This window comes from Rhinichthys klamathensis, unplaced genomic scaffold (genome assembly GCF_029890125.1).
Source record: "Rhinichthys klamathensis goyatoka isolate OS25496 unplaced genomic scaffold, OSU_Roscu_1.1 h1tg000571l_1, whole genome shotgun sequence".
NCBI classification, from domain to species: domain Eukaryota; kingdom Metazoa; phylum Chordata; class Actinopteri; order Cypriniformes; family Leuciscidae; genus Rhinichthys; species Rhinichthys klamathensis.
In genome coordinates this window covers 2,227,775-2,240,000 of record NW_026607037.1, presented here as the reverse complement: position 1 = coordinate 2,240,000, position 12,226 = coordinate 2,227,775, and the positions used below count along the sequence as shown (strand labels likewise).

General features: G+C 38.9%; 2 protein-coding genes across 18 annotated transcripts in view; both read right to left on the bottom strand.

Moving 5' to 3' along the window:
- Nucleotides 1-2,866, bottom strand: part of mapk8ip3 (mitogen-activated protein kinase 8 interacting protein 3) — a 27,760-nt gene extending 24,894 nt beyond the window's left edge. For 6 of the 17 annotated variants that reach the window (XM_056239764.1, XM_056239766.1, XM_056239757.1 and 3 more), the window contains exon 1: nucleotides 2,083-2,864. In XM_056239764.1, coding sequence (XP_056095739.1) covers nucleotides 2,083-2,382 — 300 coding nt within the window. In that variant the 5' untranslated portion in view covers nucleotides 2,383-2,864. Of the gene's footprint in view, nucleotides 1-2,082 lie in introns of all 17 variants that reach the window. The other 11 variants (XM_056239758.1, XM_056239760.1, XM_056239759.1 and 8 more) reach the window with 4 other exon arrangements.
- A 1,942-nt stretch (nucleotides 2,867-4,808) lies between these two features.
- Nucleotides 4,809-12,155, bottom strand: jpt2 (Jupiter microtubule associated homolog 2). The gene is made up of 5 exons (XM_056239858.1): nucleotides 11,988-12,155; nucleotides 11,016-11,167; nucleotides 9,434-9,579; nucleotides 5,728-5,770; nucleotides 4,809-5,608 (listed from the first exon to the last, which is right to left on the bottom strand). The coding sequence occupies exons 1-5, from the start codon at nucleotides 12,041-12,043 to the stop codon at nucleotides 5,310-5,312; spliced, it is 696 nt and encodes a 231-aa protein (XP_056095833.1). The 5' UTR covers nucleotides 12,044-12,155; the 3' UTR covers nucleotides 4,809-5,309.
- Between the last annotated feature and the right edge of the window lie 71 nt (nucleotides 12,156-12,226).

Below are 12,226 nucleotides of genomic sequence, written 5' to 3'. Positions count from 1 at the left end.
TCTCTCTCTCTCTCTCTCTCTCTCTCTCTCTCTCTCTCTCTCTCTCTCTCTATCCCTCACTATCTCTCTCCCTCTGTGATTTCTGTCTGTCTCATAACATGAGAATCGGGTTACAGCGTCAGCCAGCCTCCTTCTATGAGAAAATTGATTACCCATAATCACCCCCCCCTCCCCATCATCCTCCCAGTTTTGTCCTCTAGACCCCAAGCAAATAAATATTTGTGTTGCTGCATTAAAACATGATACATAGCTATCCCTAACACTTAACTATTTGTATTCAATGAATCGTATTATTATATTCCACAGCCTATTTCTTTCTGCAGATACAAATTTCCCTTATGGCATCTATTATTTTTGGACAGGAACGAAACAATTATTACATAGTATAGTTTATTATATGGTGTATAGTATCAACATATTTTATGAGAGCATGAATAAATACTGTCTAGAGATAAAACGAAGAAAAAAACATTTAAAAATGCTGCTTCTCTGGAATAAAAATTGTAAACAAAAAAATGTTGAAAATTATAAACATAAATAGGCAGAAGAAAAAATAGACTATTACACACGTGTGGATCGACATAGCGAATCCCAGCATTCACACTGTAGAAACTGAAGTAACCAAGTAATGAGAAGCATCACTGCAGTTTACTGCACTCCATCAGCACATATTCCTTCTCTGAATCATCTATGATACTGAAAAACAGCCTCTGTTTTCTCTTTTACTCTTTTATGTATTTTCTTTCTGTCTTCTGGTACAATTCTGCTCTTAAATTTACATTTCTCAGTTTTGACCGCTCTATCATCACTCCCCATTTTATTTTCACACACTGAATCTTTACACTTACAACCATAAAACACTCACAATTTTATTACAGCCTACTTAAACAGTTTACACTCTGATATAAAACTTAACACAAGAATGCTAATAATGCTCTAGTTGTGCAGTCGATAATATAGTTACATTTGGAAAATGTTTTGGCAGTGTTAGCATGTAGTTATTATGATGCTTGTGAAGGGTCATAAAGGGCATCTGTTCCCTGTAGCTGTCTGGTCATAGTAGTAGTGCCTGTGCTGATGCACAAAGAAAAGATAAGAGTGTTTGTCTGCATATGACTTATGTACAAACGTGCATATGTGACAATCTTGTGTGTAAGATTTTGAGATTTATTTCCAGCAGTAATAGGTAGAGCAACACATACAATACATTATGTGATAAAACAGAGGGGTTTCTGGAGGAACTCTAGTGCACATGACAGGACTGTATAAAGTTTCTCAAGTGAATGTCCCAGGGTCAAGGACAATGAATTGACCAGGTCAATACAGATGTTACAACATAATTACTTCTCAAAGAGCAGCAATAATTGTTTACGACATCAGTTACTGTGTGTAAATAACGCAAGAAGGTAGTACTTCTTGTACATAGATAGAAGCTTTAACCCTATAAAGACAACAAAACCTTGCTTAAAAACATGTTGCAAACAGTATACTACATGTCTTCTGCCATCTGATTGATATTTCATACATTTTTAGTAAGTAAAATGCCTTTATTATAATTCAAAAAATGTCCACCTTGTTATCATTTGCATTTTGCATCTTTAATGATATTTATAAAATAAACATAATAATAACTTTTATATTGTAAGAACATTTTCAAAATGGACATCTACTGGATTAAAGCAACTTAGGTTTACTTGATCATTCATGCATTATTATTATTATGTAGCCTATTATGTCTTTTTTTTTTTTTTGAAAATCATTAATCATCAAATATGATACATAAGGCTTTTAAGGAACGTTTATTTGTACATCTCTCAGTCATCACTGTGTTGCATGCTTTATATGTTTTAAACTACAGAGCTTAGATCATAAAACTGAGCATTTAAATGTCATCCTAAGGCATATTTTTTGGGAGATTTAGAGTGACAACTGATATCTATATGCATTTTATGTAAGTAGTCTACTATAGGGTACTCTAAGCTTTTTTTAAATTATGATCAGATAACAAAAGTCTTCTGCTTAAATAGGACAACGTAGCCTATGTATGAAAATAATGAGCGATGAGATCATATTATTATTTACCTCCTCCGCCTGTTTGCGCAGCGATTTCTCCCGTTCATACTGCGTGATGAGTTGCTCGTTGTCCTCCTTGAGAAGTTCCAGCTCCACCTCATGCTCCTGGTTCTCCGTTAGAACCGAGTCGAGGTTCTCCAGAACATTCACCACCAGCGGCATCAGCTCCTTCACCACCTCCTCATCGTAGCTCTTGATGAGGCGCTCGAACTCCCGATAAATGCTGCTGGCCAGGCCCGACACCCGCTCGGACATGACAGACACGGCCCCGTAATCGTCCTGGTACACCACCTCGTCCAGCTCCATCATCTTGGCGACGTTTGATCGAAGCTCGTTATTAGAGAAAGAATAAATAAATCAGCGGCGACACGAATCGAAATGGCGAAATGTTTTCTATGAATTCATGACAATGTCATCAGGTGCACATGATGCCGCTGCGCTCCACGGCCCGGTTTCACCAGCAACAGCCGGATTTCGGGACGCACGACCGTTTAATATTCGATATTTGTTGATCAGACGGAGCGCTTGCGAGGGCACGAGCCCTCTTCCCCGCCCGTGCGTCCTGCACCAGTGTCGGCAGCGCGACCACACGCGCCTCGCTATAGCACTCGATTATTCCCCGGTTGCGTCTGTCTCATCGCTGGGATGGAGCGAAATTCATCGCATCACATCACGCCCAACGCGCGTCTGTCTCTGACGACGCACCTGCCTCTTAACAGCCGCAGCTCGCGAGCCCAGCCATTACTGAAAAATCAATGGAGGAAAAAAACCCCGGATAATAAATAAATAAATAAATACGGGAATAAATGGCTTCCGCTACCGTAGCAAAATCGGATACTGCTTTCTAGCGTTATGTCAGACTGCTCATTTTTGGCATTTTAAATCAATCCTGTGGTGGTTGACAGGGCGGCGGGGGTTCGTGATGCTGTTTCCGTCGGTGACTCTCTCTCGCAGGCTGATGATGGTGATGATGGAGGGGCCAGCTGACGTCACAGCGCCTGCATGGAGCAGGCCGCCGGAATAGTGATGTCTCATTGTCATTGCTGCTATCAAACACCAACCATTAACGACATTATTTATAGTAGCCACAATTCTTTTATTGTTATATTTAATATACCCTATCCAGCAAATAAGTAGCCTATTCAATGTAAACATTAATGAATTAGTAAATAAATATTTGAATGTGTTAATCCTTCTTTTGGCTTGATTTTTTATGTATTTTTTTAGCGTGCAGTCGACTAATTAATAAATCAGGGAATCGCACATATGAGGTCACTTTCCCATTTGAAGATAATCGCTTTAAGGCATCACACAAAAAAATTTTCAGAGCCGACCGCAAAAGTTCTTGCCAAACCCATCACAGAATGCACCATGTTGTTTGCTAGCCCCCACGCGGCTTCAAATGGCGTTGCCATAAAGGCAATTGTCAATGCAAGTGGTGCTAGAGAGAGCCAAATGACGTCCAGCTCCACCTCTGTACGGGACCTAATGGGTGGAGCTTTTCTAGTCCAGATCCACCTCTGTGCAAGTGATGCTCACTGCAGAGTCAAATGACATCCAGCTCCACCCCTCTGGACACTAATGGGGTGGAGGGATAGAGTTGTGGCTACACCCATTAAGCCCAAATGACATTTGCTCCTCCTCACTGGACATGGAGGAGCCAGATGTAAGCTCCATCCATTTGCTCCCTCTGTGGACCTAATGGGTGGAGCTTTTCTAGTCCAGATATGCCACTGTGGACCTATAATGGGTGGAGTTGTTTAGCGATAGGGTTAGGGTGTGGTTGGACCGTCTAGCTCCACCCATTGGCTCTGCAGTGAGCAGCCTCTGTCAATGTGGCATAGCCTGCAAATTCATGAAAAACATTTCCTGTAAAACTGTCATTTGCATTTCTGTAACATTGTATTGACCACTGATTCCTGAACAAAAGGCAATTATAAAACTAGATTATAGCTCAATATCTCATGTAGAATACTGTCAATTATCAAAAATACAAATAAGTCATTAGTGTCCCAACAGAAGGAAATGTAAATGCTGTTTATTTAACCTTCTGGTGGTCTTCGTTCATTTTAGACAGAAGAGTAAATGACAATATTCATTTTTGAGTGAACTAAACCTTTAAGCACCATGTACAAACCCTGCTCTAAAGAATCTTGACCTGACTTCAGCAAGCACATGCACACAAGTAACTCTTTAAACGAAGATTTGTTTATTTAGAGCAACATGGTAAAACATCATCTTACTGTCATGGAAAAAAGCAACAATACAGCATACAAATGAACAATACAGAAGTGTATTGTATGAAACAGGTCTCTGCGTGACATCATTGCAGCCAGTCACATTGCCAAGCATCCACTGAAGTATTTTGGGCAGGGATGGCACTAGTAATATGGGAAATGCCCACACGTGTCATACCTGACCTTCCAACTGCCATGTAAAGAATAGAGCAGATGGCTAATGGAAACAAAGGCCAAATTCAACAAAGTATTAAACAATCATGGCGCAGCAACTCTATTCAAGTACAGAATCAGGCATATCAGAGGATTCTTTTAAGGGTCTCTGATTACATTCAAATGCATGTATGGACACTGTAATAATGTGATATGTTAGTGATGTCTGATTGTACACATTCTCTACATTGCCATACATGTGTGCTTCGGCGATTATCAATTCCAACTGTGCATTTGGTTTTGCATCTGAGCTATTACTTTTACATTTGGCTTGGTGTCTTACTAAAAAAAAATGCAAGAGGGGAAAAAGGAGAAATGAAGTCACCTTATTGCACAAAAATAAATTTTCCATTACCATCAGAACACATTCACTGAGTTTCAAAGGAAGATCTGAACACACTGATACTGAAGAGCTTGCTTTGGCGACCAACAGTGGTTCCAGTTGAACACTTCATAGACTGTACTGAGTTTCTTGAGGCAAACTTGCATTTAATACATTAGCAAATTGAGAGAACATAATCATACAGAGAAACAACAGTATATGCAAACCATTTTAAAGGAAACGTAACCCTTCAGTTATCGGAGTGACAGTTGATTCTAATTAGATGGAAAGGGAAAGTGAGGAATGAATCAGAAAGTGCAAAAGCAATAAAGGAATGAAGAGTGACAGACTTTAGGGGAAAGAAATAACAAAAAGATAAAGTAAATGAGAGAGGATAAGTTTTAGTACAGATTAAAAGCAGATGGAAGAAGGGCAGTGACAATGATAGAAAGCAGCACTTGTGGCTAATAGAAAACCACACTGGACTTTCCACCTGGTGGGTTGAGCACTTTGTTGTGAGAGCGAGGTCGTGGTCCGAGGCGTGGCTCATGGTCTTTTTCTGTTGGTTGCTGTGTGGCTGGCTCAGATTTCTGATTGGCTGTTGGCGCAGGGGCAGAGACAGGGGCGGGGGTAGAGACAGGGGCAGGGGCAGGGGCAGAGACAGGGGCAGGGGCTGCTGCCTCTTTTTCAGGTGTGGGTTGAGGAGACACTGGCTCCACCTTCACTTTTTCCTCAACTACAGTCGCCTGCTTAGGCACCGGGGCTGCAAGAGAGATTTAAATCCATGGGAAAAGGAATTGCATGCCAACAACAGACTGAGGAGAAATTAACTAGGGCGTGAAGAACATGACGAATATTTTGTAAATCACAGGGTTTCTTTACCTGGTGGATCTGGAGTAGCAGGTACACCCACACCTAAGTTGTCCTACAGAGAAAAGAAGGGCGTTAGAGTTTAAATGGGTGGAAATACAGATTTTCAGAGTTCAATTATGGTTTGTGTTGAGTTACATACACTACTGTTCAAAAGTTTGCGGTTGGTAAGATTTTAATGTTTTTAAAAGAACAAGGCTTCATTTATTTGATCAAAAATACAGTAAATCAGTAACATGGCTAAAGGCTAAGGATTTTAATACTGGCCCCACCATAAAAAAGTAACAAATAAAATAAGTTACGCCTAGTTCTTATTTTCATCGTTTTTGACCCATGTTACCTTAATAAATCAGGTTATTATGACACTAAAAACTACTAACCTACCATAAATACACTGCAAATATTGTTAAAGACAAGTCAACAGTCTGTACCAAAAAAATAACAAATAATCAAATCGAATAATAGCACAAATAAATACAATAGAACAGGGATCTCCAACCCTGCACCTGGAGGGCTTCTGTCCTGCAGACTTCAGTTCCAACGCACCTGCCTGTAATTATCAACTAACCCTGAACAGCTGGTCCAGGTGTGTTTGATTGGGGTTGGAGCTGAAATCTGCAGGACAGTAGCTCTCCAGGAGCAGGGTTGGAGACCCCTGCAATAGAACAAACATACAAATGAAAAACAGTGCTTTTCAGGTTTTTCAGGCAGGTCTAATAGGTTTCAGGTAGAAAAATTGAATAATCAAATATTATAATATTATATTAATATATTATATTATAAAATAACACTGCATACATTTTAAAATGTAATTTATTCCTGTGATGACAAAGCTGAATTTTCAGCATCATTACTCCAGTCTTCAGTGTCACATGATCCTTCAGAAATCATTCTAACATGATGATTTGCTGCTCAATAAAGATTTATTATCATCATCATCATCAATGGTGATAACACTTGTGCTGCTTAATATTTTTGTGGAAGCCATGATACATTTTTAGTAACAATGTAAAAGCAGAAGCGTATAGATTGCCTAGGGGCAGGGCTCTGAACAGGTTCAAGGAACAAAAAATGAAAACCGGAAACGAATGAAATTAACAGGAACAAAAACAAAATCAATTTTAATCTTTCTGAACAGAAACGTTTATTTGAAATGACCATTAAAGCAACACCAAGGAACTTTTCCTCAGCGGTCGCCCTACAGGTTGGAAGCGGAATTGTCCATTACCGCTGTCGTAAATAATTTAGCCTACCGCAGCCTTCTGTCGCACGCGCACGCTCGCTGTTTATCCAGCACCGGCTTTGGAATCATCAATGGCAGACAACCCAACCTGCAAGAAGTCATTTCACGGAGGGATATCTTGGTGACTGGATTGTTGACGGGGGGGGGGGGGGGGGGGGGGAGGGGTTGACTAGCTTTCGTGAGGCACACTCGCAAGGTCTCTCGCTCTCTCCCTCTCTGCCGTGCTCGCGCTATACATGTTATGCGCGCAGTATGTTCTGTCTCGCATGCGCGCTCCAGATTCCGGCAGATTTGAACTAATTTGCGGGCATCAGGGAGACGCTATAGACTTGGGATGTCTGCAATGGCCATAGACAAATTGAGGAAGTGGTGGGGGAAGTGACGTATGCCGTAAAGCAGTCGAGTTTTGTAGTTCTTTTTGTGCTCGGTTTACTACCCGAAACCCGAAGTTACATAGTGCGAGCAAAAGCAATGCAGACGTGTCATTTAACCTATTGTAAGTCGATGTACCATCACAAGGGTCTTGGAAATATATTATGAAGGTCGAAAAGTTCCATAGTGTTGTTTTAACCGGTTCCCTTTAATATTTTAATTTGGCAGTGACCAATCATGAATTGAGTAGTACAGCATGTGACGTTGACACATCAAGCGTGAGTGAAATGCCCGAAAAAACAAGTTGTGTTGCAAAAACAGTTATGTACAAAGCATGTTATCACTCTTCTGAAAAAAAAAACTTGGCATAAGAGGGCCACTTACAATTGTCTAATGGTCCAGTAAAACAGGTCAATATTTTTCCAGCTGTTTATGCTTTTGTAATTAATACAGGTATTTCTGTTGTGGTTTTAACAATGTTATGAAATAAATGTTCAATTTTAATCATCATGTGTTGTTTTATTTTTGAGTGAAAATTAGTCTATTTATACTAGGGATGGGCATTTCGATCAAAAATAATATTTGAAGATCGCTGAGTATTGTTAAATTATTATTTGAAAAAAAAAAAAAAAAAAACACATCCCTCCCCCACATGCATGTATAGGCTACACAACAGAGCATGTGAGCAAAGCGGAGCGGTGTGACACTTAAATATAACTTGAAAAACTTAAACATACGTTTCATATTAATGTTTAAATAACATGTTTTTTTAACGCATAATTTCATCTATGTTGATTATATGAAAAGGGAACCGCATGAGATGAGAAAGATAGGATCATAAGATGCCCAAATATATCAGGAGACAGGATTGACCACTTAAGTTTTGTTTTGTAGAAAGCCTTTCTTTAAAGAGAACTTCGTTTTGTCTTAATTTTTTTAATAATTAAATAATTTTATCTTAATTTTAATCAATGTTTCATCAACCAATTGCCTGGATTTAATAAATAAGCAAATATAGCAGACAATTTAACAGGACACAGAGGCGCCGGCGCTTAAACTGGAGCTTGTCTCAAATGAACCAAAACTCAGGTGTATAAGCTACTTGCCTCACAGACCTGAGAAATATATCTATAGAAAGCTTGATGTCTACTTTTATTCAAAACGAAAAGAAATGAGCTACTCTCTGCTTATGTAGGCTAATTCGTATATGAAGTGTGCATTTCTTTATATGCGCGTTCACTAATGCGAAGGCGGCGAGTCAGCATTGTCAACTTTATATTTGCAGCCGACACTGACACAGAAAACACTAGTTTATTAATAAACAATTAAAATGTCTCATGCATAATCATTAGTTTTACCATTTTTTTGTGGCAAGCTTTATGTGTGCGCTTGAGTGCGGAATAGGCTATATATATATACATTTCGAAAACGCTCATTATGGGTTAGTATTCTCTCCCATGTCTATATTTAAGTAATTAAATTAATATAAATATGCGATTAGATTAATGGATTTAATGAACCACTTGTTTAAAAAAAAAAAAAAAAAAAAAAAAAATTTAGTCGTGCACGGGCAGCCCTACTTATTTCACATATTGTCGAACCAGCATGTCACTAAGGGCATTCTGAGCGAGCGTAATCTCCAGAAAGACTCTCTGCTCTGGAGGAAATATTACCACTCACATGCTCTGGTGTGATAAAATGTGTTCTTCTGTTGTCTGATATAGTTGATTGACAGCTTTTATGTGCGTTATTGGCAGAGTCACCCTCTGTCTTACATGAACGTGTCACCACCGCATCAGAACCGAAAACATGGGGATTTTTTTAAAGACAATAAATCACACAACCTATTTGATATTCTATAATAAAATCAACTAACTGAATATTTGAAAATCGTGACATCCCTAATTTATACATATTTGTTTAAAGTATAGGCTAAATTAAAATAATGTTATTAACAGGTATTTTTTCTGATCAAACCATTTTCAGAACGGTAATGTTTTAATGAGGAACTCAAAAACGGAAACGTTAAAGTATCGATTCTGCTCGGAGGGAACCGATTGATATTTTTTTTTCATTTTTAAGCCCTGGCTAGGGGTTGTCTACCTTTGGTTTGTTAGGATGACTTTTCACAGAAGATGGGGTCGACTCTGCTCCCCCAAAGATGTTACTGGATCCTCCACCATGGTGAGTTGCCCTGCTCCGAGTCGAAGGAGCCTCTGGCTCCCCAAATATCCCACTGCTCTTTCCACCTGAGACAATAAGAGACACATAAATCAGAGCTTGTTAAGATACACTAATGCTAGTTATGCAATTACTGGAACAAAATTTATACTTATCAATACATTCAAACAATCCTGTACAATTATATTCTCAATGAAACAATATTCATTTACACAAGTGAATGACAGCTTTGCAGCAGTATTTTTGTATCACTGAGATACTATTATAGTTTTATTATTAATTAGAATTTGTTATTCCATTTTCATTTTAGTTAATTAGAATTAGCCGTTATTGTCATTGCATCGGGATACAACAAAATTTCAGAGACTCTTCAGCTGTGCTATAATACATACACGGCACGCATGTAAAAACATTCCACATTACACATCACAAAAACATAACACATTCCATTTATAAACCTAAGTGCAGCAGTGCAAGTTAAAGGTTTCAAACAGATATAGCACAGTCAGCAGTAAGTTTTCATGAATAAATAGTGGAAGATAGCCCTTAATTTAGGGACTGGATGGCTTTTGAATAAATAAATAAAAAAAAGTTTTTTTTTTTTTATATATATATACACACATTTATTCAAGAATCTGGCAGTGCGTGTTTTAATTGCCCTATATCGCCTTCCTGAGGGCAGGAGGGTAAACAGGTGGTGACTGTGGTGAGAAGAGTCCTTAATGTTTTTGCTCTGGATAGGTAGCGGTGTTTACAATGTCCTGTAGTAATGGGAGAGGGCAGCCAAAGATATTCTGCTCTTGTGTTTTTAACACAGAAGGCCACCAGTAGCTTTGTAGTGTTGAGCTAATTCAATTACTTTTGTTTGATTTGGTCATTGCAAACAGCTGATTTTATTTCAGTAATTGTTTATTTCAGGTAATAAAAATGTATCTTTACAATTTTAACTATAATAAACCTTTGCAGGATTTTTTTTGTAATTTCTAAAACAGTGACAGTTTCTTCCTGTTCAATAACAAAACTCTATGCATGTCAGTGAGAAGGAAAAAGACATGCTCAGCAGCTGCTCCCTCAGGGAAAAGCATGCGAACAGCATGAAATATTCTTACTATTCTAACAGAAGAGGACCACTTATAACCCCAGAACTTAGTCTCAAAACTGGATAATGTTTAAGGGCACTTTAAACTTCAGATCAATGCTTATCCTGTGACAGAGCCACTAGTGTTTTAGTAATGTGACCTTTAACCTTATCTAGATGTGCAATTTCATCAGTTCAGACCGTGTATGATCTCACAGAGTTAACTGACTGGTTAATTTATCAGACTGAGGTAAAGGCTTTGATGCTGCTATTGATGACCAGATAACAAATGCAAAAGTGCCCGTTTGCATAGAGGCTGAGAGAGAGACTCAAACACATAAAACTGAGTAACAGTGTGGTGATGAATTTGACTCAGAGAGTGCAAGAGGCCCGAGACAGAAAATACACTGTCTGATGAAAGCTTACCTGGGGGATTGGAGCGTTTGGGACTCCCCTGAGATTCTTCTGCAGGCGCAAAAATAGAGGAGGACATTTTGTTTGGCCGTCTGGAGGCAGAAGGGTCTTCTTCATAACCACCGAAGAGATTGCTGGACCCTCCACCTGGAGGTCTTAGTACCCTAAACACAGAGATAGAAATATGTACATGGACTCACACGAATATTGTATTATCTCAATACTCAGAATTGTAGATTAATAAAAAGACCTAAAACAACACGTTACATTGCAGCACAGCGCCACCTTATATGTGAGGCTGAACATCGCAACTGCAGTTGTGAGTTTAGGCGGTCCGGCTTTTATGGGCCATAAAGTTTTACCCAACGTCAAACGCTGAATTTTTTAATATCATTCGTGCATTTATTTACGAAAATGAAAGCCCAGCACAATAAACAAAACGAAACCCTGCGGCATAATTTCGTTTCCGAAAAACAACGTTTCCAGGAAATGTGCCTACTTCAAAGTCTGCATTCTGCATAAATTCATATTTATTATTTTAAAAAACACCGTTTTTTAAACGTAGCCATCATTTTAAATTGCAAATACGTCTTTGATTAAAAGTAAAACACGTCTATGTGGCTGATAAAACTTCTCAGAGTCTCAGGACATTTGCCGCTAACGGCTAACAAACAATATTGACTAAATTAAAACCAATATAGTTTGTAATATCGTATTTTACCATCACACATACATTCCACGGCTGTTCATTTAAATTGTTATATCCAGAAATGTGACCTCACTCGGTGCATTAAATACACGTATAGTCTCTTAGCTACTATGAGTTAGCATGTAACGTTAGCGCTTGGCCATGCTAAAGTTCCGCTCTCTTCCACCCCTAAATAATCATGATTACTGATTCAGATAAACAGATGAAAGAGTCAACACCAAACTCACAATAAACACTGGTTTGTTCCAGATAAACTGTCAGCACACACCCCATACCTTGAACTTGGTTTGCCACTAGTTTCAAGTCCCTGAAACATATTGGTTGAAGTCATGGTTGCTTGTCTCGGTCTACTGCGACGTGACCCAGTAACTTCAACAACAGACAGCCCTCCTGCAGAAACTAGTGCTCTGCCACAACCGCTGAACTAAAGGACTATGCAAAGAAGAGAAGTCTGACTGACCACGCCCAGAAAGGATTGGACAGCTCAAATGCAGAACTGCAAATATGATTATGG

Coding starts and splice junctions, on each gene's coding strand:
- jpt2 (XM_056239858.1), bottom strand. CDS start 12,043: ATGACTTCAACCAATATGTTTCAGGGACTTGAAACTAGTGGCAAACCA. Junction 9,580..11,015: donor CAAACGCTCCAATCCCCCAG/GTAAGCTTTCAT, acceptor TTATTGTCTCAG/GTGGAAAGAGCAGTGGGATA. Junction 5,771..9,433: donor GTCATCCTAACAAACCAAAG/GTAGACAACCCC, acceptor TTTTCTCTGTAG/GACAACTTAGGTGTGGGTGT.